The sequence below is a fragment of the Chlorocebus sabaeus genome, chromosome 28 (assembly GCF_047675955.1).
Source record: "Chlorocebus sabaeus isolate Y175 chromosome 28, mChlSab1.0.hap1, whole genome shotgun sequence".
Lineage (NCBI taxonomy): Eukaryota > Metazoa > Chordata > Mammalia > Primates > Cercopithecidae > Chlorocebus > Chlorocebus sabaeus.
The window spans coordinates 14893906-14910097 of NC_132931.1; the positions used below are offsets into that span (position 1 = coordinate 14893906).

Consider the following 16192-nt stretch of genomic DNA (forward strand, 5'->3'; position numbering starts at 1 on the left):
GATTACAGGCACGAGCCACCATGCCCGGCAGAAAAGGAACTCTTGTAAAAGGCCCCCCTCCACTCAGGCTGAGTTTCAGATCTCCTTAGAGCAGGAGTGGCTGCCGCCTGCTGGATGAAGAGAAGCTGCCAGAGTGAGTGATGACGCAGGAACTCCTGCACCGCAGGAGGGAAGGGAAAGGACATCCCAGAAGCATCCCAGATACCAGCACAAATACCACCTCCCCTGGTGCCGATCCCAGGCTCTCCCGGGAATTGTCTGAATGTGCCCTGGTTCCCAGTACACAGATAATCTGCTCAAAAGCTGGTGCTGGCCTAAAAGACCCAAGTCTTCCATGTCCTTGGAGTCTATGTCCTGCCACAGAGAACAGTATCTGGCCAGGCGCAGATGCTGGAATTACAACTGTGCACTACCGTGCCCGGCCAATTTTATTGTAGAGACAGGGTCTCCCTATGTTGCCCAGGCTGATCTTGAACTCCGGGACTCAAGTAATCCTCCCTCCTCGGCTTGGCTTCCCAAAGTGCAGGGATTACAGGCGTGAGCCACCGCACCCAGCTTCAAAATACTCTTAAGAAAAAACTGGCCGGGCGCGGTGGCTCAAGCCTGTAATCCCAGCACTTTGGGAGGCGGAGACGGGTGGATCACAAGGTCGGGAGATCGAGACCATCCTGGCTAACACGGTGAAACCCTGTCTCTACTAAATATTACAAAAAAAAAAAAAACTAGCCGGGCGAGGTGGCGGGTGCCTGTAGTCCCAGCTACTCGGGAGGCTGAGGCAGGAGAATGGCGGGAACCCGGGAGGCGGAGCTTGCAGTGAGCCGAGATCTGGCCACTGCACTCCAGCCTGGGCGACAGAGCAAGACTCCGTCTCAAAAAAAAAAAAAAAAAAAGAAAAAACTTCACCTGGCTGGGGGCGGTGGCTCACGTCTGTAATCCCAGCACTTTCAGAGGCCGAGGTGGGTGGATCACCTGAAGTCAGGAGTTCAAGACCAGCCCGGCCAACATGGTGAAACCCTGTTTTCACCAAAAATACACAAATTAGCCAGGCATGGTGGTGCACACCTGTAATCCCAGCTACTCAGGAGGCTGAGGCAGGAGAATCACTTGAATCCGGGAGGTGGAGGCTGCAGTGAGCCAAGATCGCGCCACTGCACTCCAGCCGGCGCAACAGAGCGAGACTCTGTCTCAAAAAAATAAAATAAACAAAAATTTAAATAAAAGTAAAAAATTAAAACGTTACCTTATCTCTTTTCTTAGTTCATCTTCAGCTGCTTGATTTTCTCCAGGGCAAATCTTTGCCCTAAACTTCCTATAATTCTGTTCACCTTCACTTTGCTGTGTTTCACGATGTAACTGCTTTATTCGTTTAGCTAGAGAACTCATAGAAAAGTCCAGGGCTACAACCTTCTTATTAATTTTAACAGCTACATCAACCTGAGAGGCTGACACGTTCTGAGTATTTACTAACTTTTGACGAATGTCAGAATTGGAAAGAATTTCTTCTTTTTTAAAACGCTTTGTGTTTGGGGATGCGAGATTAGTTGGCTGAGGCGAAACTCGAAATTTACACCCTGTGTCTTCCTGGTTTGGATGGCAGTCCACATCTGAAAAAGAGTCGTCAGTTTCAGGCACTTTCCCATGAGAGTCCGCGTGTTCCTGTGAGCCCCTGTCCTCTGGGGAGCTGGCCGCACACTCGCTGCTGCAGTGACTGCCCGTGTCTGGGATGCTGAACCCCTCAGAATCCACGGAAGTGCTGCCGTGCCCCGAGTCCTTCTCCACCTCCGCTCCGTCCGTAGGGTCACTGGGTCCCTGACCAGAACTCGCTGTCTCTTTCTGAGGTCTCAGGAAGCCTCTGTCAGAGACGGCATCTGAAGTGCTAGAAGATGGCATACCCCTTTTCTGTCCTGGAGGGCTCCTTCTTGCTTCTGGAGTCTTTGGGCTGTGAGGCTCGTTCTCCGTTGTGTGACGAAGAGAAAAGGCCTCTCGCAGTCTGGAAATGGACACGTCCCTTTTTTCTTCTCGAGTCCTTAATGAAGGGGAATGATCCTGCTTTTCTCCCAGGGGCTTCTCCAAATCCGCTGCATGCATTTTTACTAAGTTACCTAAGCAAACGTGAACGGAGAAGAGGGTCAGGGACTATCCTGAAATGGTGAGAGGACGTGCTTATGTGAACAGATACTTCACAAAAGAGGAGATCCACATGCTAATTACACAGATGAACACGGTTCAATGTTCAAAATAAAACTATAACATGGGCCAGGTGTGGTGGCTCACGCCTGTTATCCCAGCACTTTGGGAGGCCAAGGCAGGTGGATCACATGAGGCTAGGAGTTCGAGACCAGTCTGGACAACATGGCGAAACCCTGTTTCTACTAAATATACAAAAATTAGCCGGGTGAGGTGGGGCACATCTGTAATCCCAGCTACCTGGGAAGCTGAGGCACGAGAATCCCTTTAGCCCGGGAGGCAGAGGTTGCAATGAGCAAGATGTCGCCACTGCTCTCCAGCCTGGGTGACAGAGCGAGACTCTGTCTCAAAAAAAACCAACACAATACGATGTGGCCATATACTCACCAGAATGGGCAAAATTTAAAAAAAAATTCTCACAAAGATCAGGATCGAGGGGAATGACTGAATACCTCTGGTAGGAATGAACCTGGTACAGCTGCTTTGAAAAGCTCTCTGGGAATACCTCCTAAATCTGAATGTATGCACACCTGCAACCCAGCATAGTACTCCTATCAGAAGTGCCTATTGGCTGGGCATAGTGGCTCACGTCTGTAATCCTCACCCTTTGAGGTCAGGAGTTCAAGATCAGCCTGACCAACATGGTGAAACCTCGTCTCTACTAAAAATACAAAAAAAAATTAGCAGGGCACAGTGGAAAAAACTTATAATCCCAGCTACTACGGAGGATGAGAATGAGGCAGGAGAATCACTTGAACCTGGAAGACGGGGGTTGCAGTGAGCCAAGATCACTCCACTGTACTCCAGCCTGGGCGACAGAGTGAGACTCCCTCGCAAAAAAAAAAAGAACTACCTATGCATGCTCGTTAAAAGACATGGATAAGGATGTTCATGACAGCATTCTCCATTATAGCCCCAAACTGGAAACAATTCCAATATTCACAAATTACGGTATCTGACTATAATGGAACACTGTACAGCAAATGAATAAATGAATTTTGCCACATGACTTGGGTGAATCTCACAAACGAAATAATGAGAGAAAGCAACAAATCACAGAGAAGGACAGACTGAATAACCTCAAATTAAAAACAGATTAAACTATACTGTTACAGTTTTTTTTGTTAGTTTGTTTTGAGACAGTGTCTTGCTCTGTCGCCCAGGCTGGAGTGCGGTGGCAGGATCTCAGCTCACTGCAAGCTCTGCCTCCCGAGTTCACGCCATTCTCCTGCCTCAGCCTCCCAAATAGCTGGGACTGCAGGCACCCGCCACCACGCCGGGTTAATTTTTTGTATTTTTAGTAGAGACAGGGTTTCATCATGTTAGCCAGGATGGTCTCGATCTCCTGACCTCGTGATCTGCACACCTCGGCCTCCCAAAGTACTGGGATTACAGGCGTGAGCCACCACGCCCAGCCTAAATTCTGTTAGAAGTCAGGAAATCCCAGCATTTTCAGAGGCCAAGGCTAGAGGATCGCTTGAGCTCAAGAGTTCGAGACCAGCCTGGGCAACATGGAGAAACCCCATCTCTAATGAAAATACAAACATTAGCCAGGTGTGGTGGCAGGCGCCTGTAATCACAGCTACTCGGGAGGCTGAGGCAGGAGAATCTCTTGAACCCAGGAGGCTTCAAGGTTGCAGTAAGCGTCATTGCACTCCAGCCTGAGCAATGAGAGCGAAACTCCATCTCAAAAAAACAGGCATGACAAGGGAGTTAAAAATGCAGTCACTGGCCGGGCGCGGTGGCTCAAGCCTGTAATCCCAGCACTTTGGGAGGTCGAGACGGGCGGATCACGAGGTCAGGAGATCGAGACCAGCCTGGCTAACATGGTGAAACCCCGTCTCTACTAAAAAATACAAAAAAACTAGCCGGGCGAGGTGGCGGGCGCCTGTAGTCCCAGCTACTCGGGAGGCTGAGGCAGGAGAATGGCGTAAACCCGGGAGGCGGAGCTTGCAGTGAGCTGAGATCCGGCCACTGCACTCCAGCCTGGGCCACAGAGCCAGACTCAGACTCCCTCTCAAAAAAAAAAAAAAAAAATGCAGTCACTGTAGACTTCTTCCAATCATATATCTTATATTACGTCATCCATTTACAATTTACAAAAAACTAGAGGTACTTGGAGGCAGCTACTTGGGAGGCTGAGGCAGGAAGATGGCTTGAGCCCAGGAGTTTGAAGCTGCAGTGAGCTACGATGGACGCCACTGCAGTCCAGCCTGGGTGACAGAGCAAGTCCCTGTCTCAAAAAAAAATTAAAAATGATAGTATAAGAGACTTTGTTTCATGTCAAAAAAAAAAAAAAGCTTACCTTGGAAAAAATAAGGAAACACATTAGCTGAAAGCTTTAGAAGCTGTTTGTACACAGTATTTTTCTTACCTTCAATATCCAGCAGTGGCTGCTGACTGACATTCAGCTTGTTGACATCACTATCAAACATTCCTATCAAAGAGGTCTTTAAAACTGCCAACAAAAGCTTTTCCTCTTGTAGCAAAATTTGCCTTTTATCTGGAGTAACATTGATATCAACACATTCTAAGGAAAAAAAGAAAACACATTTATTATGTTTAAATTCACTTTTACTTATTAATTATTATTATTTTCAGACAGGGTCTCACTCTGTCACCTAGGCTGGAGTGCAGTGGCGCGATCTCAGCTCACTGCAACCTCCGCCTCCTGGGTTCAAGTGATTCTCCCGGCCTCAGCCTCCGAAGTAGCTGGGATTACAGGCGAGTGCCACCACACTGGCTAATTTTTGTATTTTTAGTAGAGACGGGGTTTCACCATTTTGGCCAGGCTGGTCTCGAACTCCTGACCTCAAGTGATCCACCTACTTTGGCCTCCCAAGGTTCTGGGATTACAGGCATCAGCCACTGCACCCAGCCAAATTCACTTTTAACAATAGAAATTTCCCCATCTATTATTTCATTCACTTGTATTTATCACAAGTACTATTAAAAAAATACAGTGTCCAGGTTAATATTCACACATTATGAAATCACCTTTCTCATGCTGGTCACAGTGGCTCATGCCTGCAATCCCAGAACTTTGGGAGGCCAAGGCGGGTGGATCACGAGGTCAGGAGATCAAGACCAGCCTGCTCAAGATGGTGAAATCCCATCTCTACTAAAAATACAAAAATTAGCTGGGCGTTGTGGCGCATGCCTGTAGTCCCAGCTACTTGGGAAGCTGAGGCAGGAGAATCACTTGAACTCGGGAGGCAGAGGTTGCAGTGAGCCGAGATTATGCCATTGCACCCTAGCCTTGGTGACAAGAGCGAAACTCCGTCTCTCAAATAAATGAGCAAAAGACAGTTTTTGAATAGACACAATATAGAAGGGCTTGAAAAGCTGAATTGTTAAAGGAAAAGCAAATAAATACATAAAAATAATTTTAAATATGCAAACTAAAATAAGGTATTTTAATCCCCTACTGCATTTAGTTTAACCATTATAATACCTAATACATTATAGGTAGATGTATAAATTGGTACATCTAGAATGCAATATAGAAAAAGCCTTAAAATGATCATATTCACGGACCCAGTAATTCTACTCCTAGCAATTTATCTTAAGAATAATTAAAGGTGGCCGGGCGCGGTGGCTCAAGCCTGTAATCCCAGCACTTTGGGAGGCTGAGACAGGTGGATCGCGAGGTCAGGAGATCAAGACCATCCTGGCTAACACGGTGAAACCCCATCTCTACTAAAAAATACAAAAAACTAGCTGGGCGAGGTGGCGGGCGCCTGTAGTCCCAGCTACTTGGGAGGCTGAGGCAGGAGGCAGGAGAATGGCGTAAATCTGGGAGGCGGACCTTGCAGTGAGCTGAGATCCGGCCACTGCACTCCAGCCTGGGCGACAGAGCGAGACTCCGTCTCAAAAAAAAAAAAAAAAAGAAAGAATAATTAAAGGTGTAGGCTGAGTGCAGTGGCTCACGCCCTGTAATCCCAGCACTTTGGGAAGCTGAGGCGAATGGATAAGTTAAGGTGAGGAGTTCAAGATCAGCCCGGCCAACATGGCAAAACCCCGTCTCTACTAAAAATACAAAAAGATGAGTAAGGCGTGGTGGCGGGCACCTGTAATCCCTGCTACTCAGGAGGCTCAGGTGGGAGAATCGCTTGAACTCAGGAAGCGGAGGTTGCAGTGAGCTGAGATTACACCGCTGCACTCCAGCCTGGGAGACAGAGCAAGACTCTGTCTCAAAAAAAATATAATAATAAAGATGCAGATAATGATTTAATTGTAAGGAAAGTATTTCTAATTTCCAAAAACTAAAAACAACTTAAATTTTGAAAAATTTAAAAATTAAAATACCAAACTATAATCATGCATTGGAATATAATTCACTTATTAAAATCACATTTCTGATTAAGTTTTAATAACACGGAAGAGAAAACATTCACATCTAAGAATAAAGCACAGTATACAAAGTTATTTTCTCATTCCAAAGAATATGAGAGTAGGGGAGAGAGAAAGAAAGAGAAAGAGGAGAGAAGATATTTTTTAAGGTATGTACATATGTATTTCTAAGTGTCTAGAAAAAATACTCAATGACAATAAACCAAAATTTTAACAAACAGAAAAAAATCTATATGAAATGAATTATTTGTGAAATTAGGAAGAACATTTAGTCTACTTTCTCCCTTGGTTGGCATAAAAAAAATTACAATCTCATAATAATACAATTAACATAAGTCTCAAGTAGAAAGCGGGAACTCTGTTTAAAAAAAACAAAATTACGGGGTCAAGAATAGTGGCTCATGCCTATAAATCCCAGCACTTTGGGAAGCCAAGATGGGCAGATCACGAGGTCAGGAGATCGAGACCATCCTGGCTAACACGGTGAAACCCCATCTCTACTAAAAATACAAAAAATTAACCAGGTGTGGTGGCACACACCTGTAGTCCCAGCTACTTGGGAGGCTAATGCAGGAGAATCTCTTGAACCCGGGAGGCAGAGCTTGCAGTGAGCCGAGACTGTGCCGCTGCACTCCAGCCTGGGTGACAGATCAAGACCCCGTCTCAAAAAAAAAAAAAAAGAAAACCAACAAACTTACACGACTATAAATTGTTATCTCATTCCGATCAGAACAGAGCTGTATAATTTCATTTTATTCTTCGAGGCATTAGTCACTAGTTGTACTGAAATGCCAGTGGAACTCACCTGAATCAACAGAAATGTTAAGAACAACAAATGGATACTGATGTCGATTATACATGTGGTAGACCTCGTTCACAAGTCTGGAGACCTGCACAAAATACAAGGAGGAGGAAAGAATAAATGACGAATGTTCCCGGCCCCCCCACATTCTAAGAACATACTATTCTAACCAACCAGCAACCAGCATGTTCTTAGAAGGGAATTTTTTTTATTTTAATGAGACAAGGTATCGGCTTGTCACAGGCTGGAGTGCAGTGGAGCAATCATGGCTCACTGCAGCCTCAACCTCCCAGGCTCAAGTCATCTTCCCGCCTCAGCCTGCCATGTAGCTTGGACTACAGGCAGGATTTCTTTTTTCTTTTTTTTTTTGAGATGGGGTCTCACTCTTGTTACCCAGACTGGAGTGTAATGGCACGACCTTGGCTCACTGCAACCTTCACCTCCAGGGCTCAAGTGATTATCCTGACTCAGCCTCCAGAGTAGCTGGGATTACAGGCACACGCCACCACAACCAGATAATTCTCGTATTTTTAGTACAGACAGGGTTTCACCACGTTGGTCAGGCTGGTCTCGAACTCCTGATCTCAGTTGATTGGCCCGCCTTGGCCTCTCAAAGTGTTAGGATTATAGGCGTGAGCCACTACACCTGGCCTAAGAATACATTTTTTAATAGCTTTACTGAGATATGACTAACATGGAATAAACTACACATATTTAAAGTCTGCAATTTCACAAATTTGACATATACACAAACACCTGTGAAACTATCCCCACAATCAAGATAATGAATATATCCATCACCAAAAGTTTCCTCACAACTCATGAAGTGATATTTCGCTAATCATAGATTCCTAAAACTGAATCTTTTTCCAACCTAAAGTTGCTCTACGAGAAATTCTAGTGAAATGCGGGCACAGCTGAAATATTCATAAAACACATTCAATGTACATAGAAACATATTTATGACATTAAAATGTCATTAGAAATAAACCAAAATATCACATTAATTATTAATAGTTACAATTAATAATTATGAATCCATCACACTGTAGGTTAAAAAATTTAGAAGACCAACCACATCTGGCAGATTACACGCAAACTCTAAAGCATCATTAAAAAACAGGGACCGGGAGCGGTGGCTCGTGCCTGTAATCCCAGCACTTTGGGAGGCCAAGGCAAGTGGATTGCCTGAGCTCAGGAGCTCTTGACCAGCCCAGGCAACACAGTGAAACCCCATCTTTACTCAAATACAAAAAATCAGCCGGGCATGGCAGTATGCGCCTGTAATCCCAGCTACTCGGGAAGCTGAGGCAGGAGAATTGCTTGAACCTGGGAGGCGGAGGGTGCAGTGATCCGAGATCACGTCACTGCACTCCAGCCTGGGCAACACAGTGAGACGCCGTCTCAAAAAAAATAAAAAGAGAAAAAGAGAAACAGAAAATATTACTGAGGTACAATGTTGTGTTGTAATCATATCAAGATGATCAGTTTAAATTTGAGGCAGAAGCAATCTGAACCCTTATTTTCCTAGGAAAATAGAAAGAAGGAAGAGAAAATATAGAAATCTGTAGAAAATATAGAAACCATGTAATCAGTTTATACTGAAAGGTGACACAGAATGTTATAAAATGTTTAGTTTCTTCAAATAGTTTTAGTTTTTACAATAATAAATATACTGGCAATTAATATGTGTTTATATATTTATGTATATGTACACACAATATATATAATGTATATATACACATACAAACACACTCACATATATGCAATTTAAACAACTACACATAGAGGCCAGGCGCGGTGGCTCATGCCTGTAATCTCAGCACTTTGGGAGACCAAGGCAGGCGGATCACGAGGTCAAGAGTTCAAGATCATCCCGGCCACATGGTGAAATCCTGTCTCTACTAAAGATACAAAAAATTAGCCAGGCGTGGTGGCACAGGCCTGTAATCCCAGCTACTTGGGAGTCTGAGGCAGCAGAATCGCTTGAACCCAGGAGGTGGAGGTTGCAGTGAGCCAAGATTGCGCCATTGCACTCCAGCCTGGGCAACAGGGCGAGATTCTGCCTCAAAAAAAAACCCCAAAAAACAACAACAAAAAAACTATACACAGATAGATACACTCCTTGACTTATGATAGGGTTATGTCCTGATAAACCCATAAGTTGAAAATATTGTATGTCAAAAATGCCTTTGTGATAACCTAACCTACTGAATGTCCTATCTCAGCCTTGCCTCAGAATACTTACATTAGTCTATAGGCAAAATAACACACTGCCTATTTTATAATAAAATGTTGAGTATCTTCTGTAATTTATTGAATACTATACCGAAAAACAATGGTTCCATAGGTACTTGAAGGATGGTATCTACTGCAAAAATAACTTCTGCAACAAGGTAAAGTAGTAGAAAAAAATTTTTTTTTTTTTGGCCAGGTGCGGTGGCTCATGCCTGTAATCCCAACACTTTTGGAGGCCAAGGCGGGCGGATCACAAGGTCAGGAGATCAAGACCTTCTTGGCTAACATGGTGAAACCCCGTCTCTACTAAAAATATAAAAAATTAGCCGGGCATGGTGGTGGGCGCCTGTGGTCCCAGCAACTCAGGAGACTGAGGCAGGAGAATGATGTGAACCCGGGAGGCGGAGCTTGCAGTGAGCCGAGATCGCACCAGAGTGACAGAGTGAGACTCCGCCTCAAAAAAAAAAGAAAAATAATTTTTTTTTTGAGACACAGTCTCACTCTGTCACCCAGGCTGCAGTGCAGTGGCACAATCTCGGCTCACTGCAACCTCCACCTCCCACATTCAAGCGATCCTCCTGCCTCAGCCTCCCATGTAGTTAGGATTACAGGCAGGAGGCGCCACGCCTGGCTATTTTTTGTATTTTAGTAGAGACGGGGTTTTGTCATGTTGGCCAGGCTGGTCTTGAACTCCTGGTCCCAAGCAATCCACCTGCCTCGGTCTCCCAAAGTGATGGGATGGCAGGCATGAGCCACCAGGCATGTGCCTGGCCAGAAAAATCTTCAGTTGAAACATCTTAAGTTGGGGGCCATCTGCAGTAGACTTCTGTAAATGCCCAAAATTAGATAATGTTAAAGCCATGTTTCTCAAAGTCCCGAGTTCCATGTAAACTGCCTATTATCAGAAAAAAAGTTACCCATTAAAAGTCAAAGGCATAAAGGATAAACTAATACAAAAAACTTGTAAATACCTTTGCTGGGTCACAAGGCCGCCGGTTGATAAAGAAAAACTGTCTGTCTGTTGAACTCCTTCCAACTCCATGCGCGCATTGTGAAATGAAACCTGAGATGCTATTCAACATTAATATGGTGAGGACAGGATTCCAGAGTGAAAAGGATTAGAAATACGATCACATGGCAAATTCTTTTTTTTTTTTTTTGAGATGGAGTTTCACTCTTATTGCCCAGGCTGGAGTGCAATGGCACAATCTCGGCTCACTGCAGCCTCCGTCTCCCAGGTTCAAGCGATTCTCCTGCCTCAGCCTCCCCAGTAGCTACAATTACAGGCATGCGCCACCACGCCTGGCTGACTTTTTTTGTATTTTTAGTAGAGATGGGGTTTCACCATGTTGGTCAGGCTGGTTTTGAACTTGTGACCTTGTGATCCGCCCGCCTCGGCCTCCCAAAGTGCTGGGATTACAGGCGTGAGCCACCACGCCCGGCCAACATGGCACATTCTTAAAGTGAAATGAAAACAAAATCCCATGTGACGTGCTGATAAGTATCACTATTGCAGTGCATGGGTATCTGTGCTCCAAATCTTGATGAGTCATCAAAGAACCAGACCTCCTGGAATGCTCTGAAGCTCCTACAGTCAAGCAATGCACCACAGGTGATGCAGTGGGTCCAACACTGATGTGCTGGAGCTCTCCTTATCCTTCCTGATAAATCCTCCGTAAGAGGAGTGGGTCTCACTTCACATGCATTCTCAGAACCTCCGTACTGCCGCCCCTGGTTTGTCAATGTCACCACTTGTGCTCAGGATTCTGCCCACATTCCCTCCGCTTTCACAATCTCCCGGTTAGGAAGCTTGTATCTCACGTCTTGGTAAAGCGCTTGCTTCACATGAGACCCGCCCCAGGGACACTGGCGTTTCCGGAAGAACACCACCTTCACACGAAGACACGAAGCTCCGTGTTTACAAGCTCAGGCATAGGCCAAAAACAAGTGGAGGAAGAATAAGAAATATAGGTCTAAACGCAAAAAAACAAACAAAAAGAAATACAGATATTAGGCTGGGTGCGGTGGCTCATGCCTGAAATCCCAGAGCCTTGGGAGGCCAAGGGGGGCAGATCACCTGAGGTCAGGAGTTCAAGACCAGCCTGCGCAACAAGGTGAAACCCTGTCTCCGCTAAAAAAACAAAAAATCAGCCGGGCCTGGTGGTGCACACCTGTAGTCGCAGCTTCTCAGGAGGCTGAGGCAGGAGTATCACTTGAACCCAGGAGGCAGAGGTTGCAGTGAGCGAAGATCACGGCACTGACCTCCAGACTAGGCAACAGAGCGAGACTCCATCTCAAAAAAAAAAAAAAAAAAAAAAACCCACCATATATATATATATAAAATATGCAATATCTAATACATGGTATATAATATATAACATATTGTATACAATACATAACATATATAATATATATTATATATGTTTTTTATAAATATATATTTTATATATATTATATAGAGAGAGAGAGAGAGACAGAGGGACAGAGACAGATCTTTACAGGACCAATCCCATTTATGGAAGTGTCTATTTTCTTCTTCTTTTTTTTTTTTTTGAGACTGAGTCTCGCTCTGTCGCCCAGGCTGGAGTGCAGTGGCAAGATCTCGGCTAACTGCAAGCTCTGCCTCCCAGGTTCACGCCATTCTCCTGCCTCAGCCTCCCGAGTAGCTGGAACTACAGGCGCCCGCCACGACGACCGGCTAATTTTTTGTATTTTTTAGTAGAGACAGGGTTTCACCGTGTTAGCCAGGAAGGTCTCGATCTCCTGACCTCGTGATCCGCCCGCCTCAGCCTCCCAAAGTGCTGGGATTACAGGCGTGAGCCACCGCACCCAGGCAGGAAGTGTCTATTTTCTTATACTAAAACTAATGACACTGAACTGCCTTCATCAGATGCCAGAAAAGTCAAAATCACTTAAAATGATAAAATAATTTAAAAGTTAGTCTAACTAAACAGAGCCTTAAAGAAGACTAACTCAACAGAAAACCACCTGAAATGTACCAGTTACTAGGAACATGATTTGAATTGAGTAACTGAGTCCTTTGTATAAATCATCTTTCTTAGCAATAGCACTGCTCACAGTTTTATAAAGGACATAAAAGACTATTATCCCTAGCCAGGCGCGGTGGCTCATGCCTGTAATCCCAGCACTTTGGGATGTCAAAGTGGGCAGATTATCTGAGGTCAGGAGTTCGAGACCAGCCCGGCCAATATGGTGAAACCTCGTCTCTACTAAAAATACAAAATTAGCCAGGCGCGGTGGCTCATGCCTGTAATCCCAGCACTTTGGGATGCCAAGGTGGGCGGATCATCTGAGGTCAGGAGTTCGAGACCAGCCTGGCCAACATGGTGAAACCTCGTCTCTACTGAAAATACAAAATTAGCCAGGCGTGGTGGTACATGCCTGTAGTCCCAGCTACTCAGGAGGCTGAGGCAGGAGCATTGCTTGAACTCAGGAGGCAGAGGTTGCAGTGAGCCAAGACAGGGCCATTGCACTCCAGCCTGGGCAACAGAGTGAGACTCCATCTCTAAAAAAAAAAAAAAAAAAAAAAATCCATGAAACTATTAGCCCTAAAATCACTATCTTAAAAAAAAAAAAAAAAAAGACTCTCAGGATAAAATCTTCAATTGTAGTTCTCTTGCCAGCAATACTTACTAAAAAAGATTATGCAGAGCATCCGAACAGCTCAGACCATACTCTTCACACACGGAGTCACTAGGGGGCAGCTGAACAAAAGGAATGAGGCTTTGCAACTAAAAAAAAAAAAATTCACAGTTACTACAGTTACTTCCTAATAAAGGCAGAGTGGACTTATCTGTTTTCTTTCTTAGTCAATCTATCTACATTACAAGCACAAAAAAATTAAAAGAATCTTTTTTTTGTTTTGGTTTTTGAGACAGGGTCTCCCTCTATTGCCCAGGCTGGAGTGCAATGGCTCAGTCATACCTCACTGCAGCGTCAAACTCGTGGGTTCAAGCCATCCTCCTGCCCAGCCTCCTGAGTGAGCAGCTGGGACTATAGGTGCACATCACCACACCTGGCTAATTTTTTTATTTTTTTGTAGAGATGGGATCTTGCCGTGTTATCCAGGCTGGTCTTAAATTCCTGGGCTCAAGCGATTCTCCCACCTCAGAATTGTTGGCTGGGTGGTTTCAAACACATAATCCCAACCATTTCTTCTCCTGAAGTTCTAGGATTACATATGTGAGCCATCGGGACAACACTTTTGATTTTATGATACAAGAAAGACGAAACAAGTGGCTACTTATTCATAACCCACACACTGTCCACAATAACTTATATTTTTTTCAGAGAGACAGTGAAAGGATGCAGTATATGAGTGTCTCTGGAAGAATAAAATGGAACACATTCAGCTCTCAAACATTAATTTTGTGATAGGTACTTTTTTTTTTTTTTAAGACGGTGTCTCGCTCTGTGGCTCAGGCTGCAGTGCAGTGGTACAATCTCAGCTCACTGCAACCTCCATCTCCTGGGTTCCAGCAATTCTCCCGCCTCAGTCTCCCGAGTAGCTGGGACTACAGGCGCCCGCCACCATGCCTAGATAATTTTTGTATTTTTAGTAGAGACAGGGTTTCACCATATTGGCCAGGCTGGTCTCAAACTCCTGACCTCATCATCTGCCCACCTGGCCTCCCAAAGTGCTGGGATTACAGACACGAGCCACTGTGCTGGGCCTTGTGATAGGCACTTTAAAAATCGATTCTTAGTATGGGCGCAGTGGCTTATGTCTGTAATCCCAGCACTTTGGGAGGCCAAGGCAAGCGGATCACTTGAGGTCAGGAGTTCGAGACCAGTCGGGCCAACAAGATGAAACCACGTCTCTACTAAAAATACAAAAAATTAGCTGGGCCTGGTGGCACGTGCCTGTAATCCCAGATACTCAGGAGGCTGAGGCAGGAGAATTGCTTGACCCTGGGAGGCGGAGCTTGCAGTGAGCCCAAAGAGCACCACCGTACTCCAGCCTGGGCGATAGGGTGAGACTCTGTCTCAAAAAAAAAAAATCAATTCTTAGATTTTATTCTCCATTCTACTGGAAGGGACAATGGAAACCTCCCATAATATCTAGAGCAATAAGAGGCGTTGAAGTAACCAGCCAACACTACCTGCTTCTGCCCAAACACAGAGCCGATATTTTCCTTTATGCTGGGGCTTCCACCTGTGCACACCACAGGCTGTCGTTTTCCTTGTCCAAGCTGATTAGTGCAACTTACACGGATGCCTGCTGAAATGATACAGTAGGCCTGTAAGACCTGGACCATTTTGGCATATTCCTGTTTAAAAAACACAAACACAATATTCTACGTTACTTTAATATTATAGGAATTACACAGCTCAAGTTACAACATCCAGTGCAAGGTTCTCACATCATCGCACAAATCAAGGGAAGCACTGTTGACAGAATGATCTGGAAAGAGGTATCTTCCTATATTCTACAGAAAGGAATGCAGAGCTTTTGGCTCCTGGTCACAGTCCTCTCACTTCCCAATATGCCATGTGTCCTGGTAAAACAACTAAACAGTACAGCCTGTAATCCCAGCTACTCAGGAGGCTGAGGGCAGGAGGATCACTTGAGACCAGAAGTTCAGGACCAGCCTGGGCAACACAGCAAGACCCTATCTCTACAAAAAATTTAAAAAAAAAAAATTAGCTGTGCGTCGTGGCATACATCTGTAGTCACAGCTACTCAGGAGGCTGAGGTGGGAGGATCACTTAAGCCCAGGAGTTCGAGGCTGCCGTGAGCCATGATTGCACCACTGCACTCCAGCCTGGGTGACAGAGAGAGGTCCTATCTCTAAAAATGAAAATTAAAAAACTGAAACGTACATTGTGTTTGATTTTATAATCTCTCCTTTTGAAATGTATCTTTGTATAATAGAAAGACTGGCACAAGCATTTGGATATGCAAAGAGATTCACAAAAATGTTCACTGAAACAATCTCTATGAAAAAACAGAAATGACCTAAGCAAGCATCATCAAGGAGTTAATTAATTAATTGTGGTATAGCCATATTGCAGCAGAATGACAAAGAATAAGGCAGTGCACACCGACTAAAGAAGATAATCACAATATGCTAAGTAAAAAGTCAGTTATAGGGCCAGGCTTGATGGTTCACCGCTGTAATCCCAGCACTTTGGGAGGCTGAGGCGGGAGGATCGCTTCAGCCCATGAGTTTGAGACCTGCCTGGGCAACACAGATGGACCCATCTCTACAAAAAACACAAAAATTAGCCGGGCATGGTAGCACGGGCCTGGAGTCCCAGCTACTTGGGAGGCTACAGTGGGAGGATCCATTAAACCTGGGAGATCAAGGCTGCAGTAAGCTGAGACTGTGCCACTACATTCTAGCCTGGGTGAGAGAGCAAGACCCTGTCTCAATTTAAAAAAAAAAAAAAGCAAAAAAAAACTTTCAACCACATACAATTCTGTATTACTTGCATGCTGTACATTTTATATTACTTGCTTTCATTATATTAACTTATGAATGTATCTTGAAAATTATTCCAACAGTTACAAACACATGAAATTAAAAGGAGTCTGAAAAGATATACAAACTGTAAGTAATGGTTATCTCTAACAAACATAAGTTCTAC

The 16192-nt window shown here is 44.7% G+C and overlaps 1 protein-coding gene across 6 annotated transcripts in view; it reads right to left on the reverse strand.

The window, feature by feature from the left end:
* PMS2 (PMS1 homolog 2, mismatch repair system component) overlaps positions 1-16192 on the reverse strand; it is a 40346-nt gene that overhangs the window by 14966 nt on the left and 9188 nt on the right. For 4 of the 6 annotated variants that reach the window (XM_073012795.1, XM_073012798.1, XM_008018711.3 and 1 more), the window contains 6 exons: positions 14704-14871; positions 13235-13332; positions 10552-10651; positions 7346-7430; positions 4562-4717; positions 1241-2102 (listed from right to left, as the gene is read on the reverse strand). In XM_073012795.1, the coding sequence (XP_072868896.1) occupies positions 1241-2102; positions 4562-4717; positions 7346-7430; positions 10552-10651; positions 13235-13332; positions 14704-14871 (1469 nt within the window). Of the gene's footprint in view, positions 1-1240; positions 2103-4561; positions 4718-7345; positions 7431-10551; positions 10652-13234; positions 13333-14703; positions 14872-16192 lie in introns of those variants that run through there. The other 2 variants (XM_073012796.1, XM_073012799.1) reach the window with 2 other exon arrangements.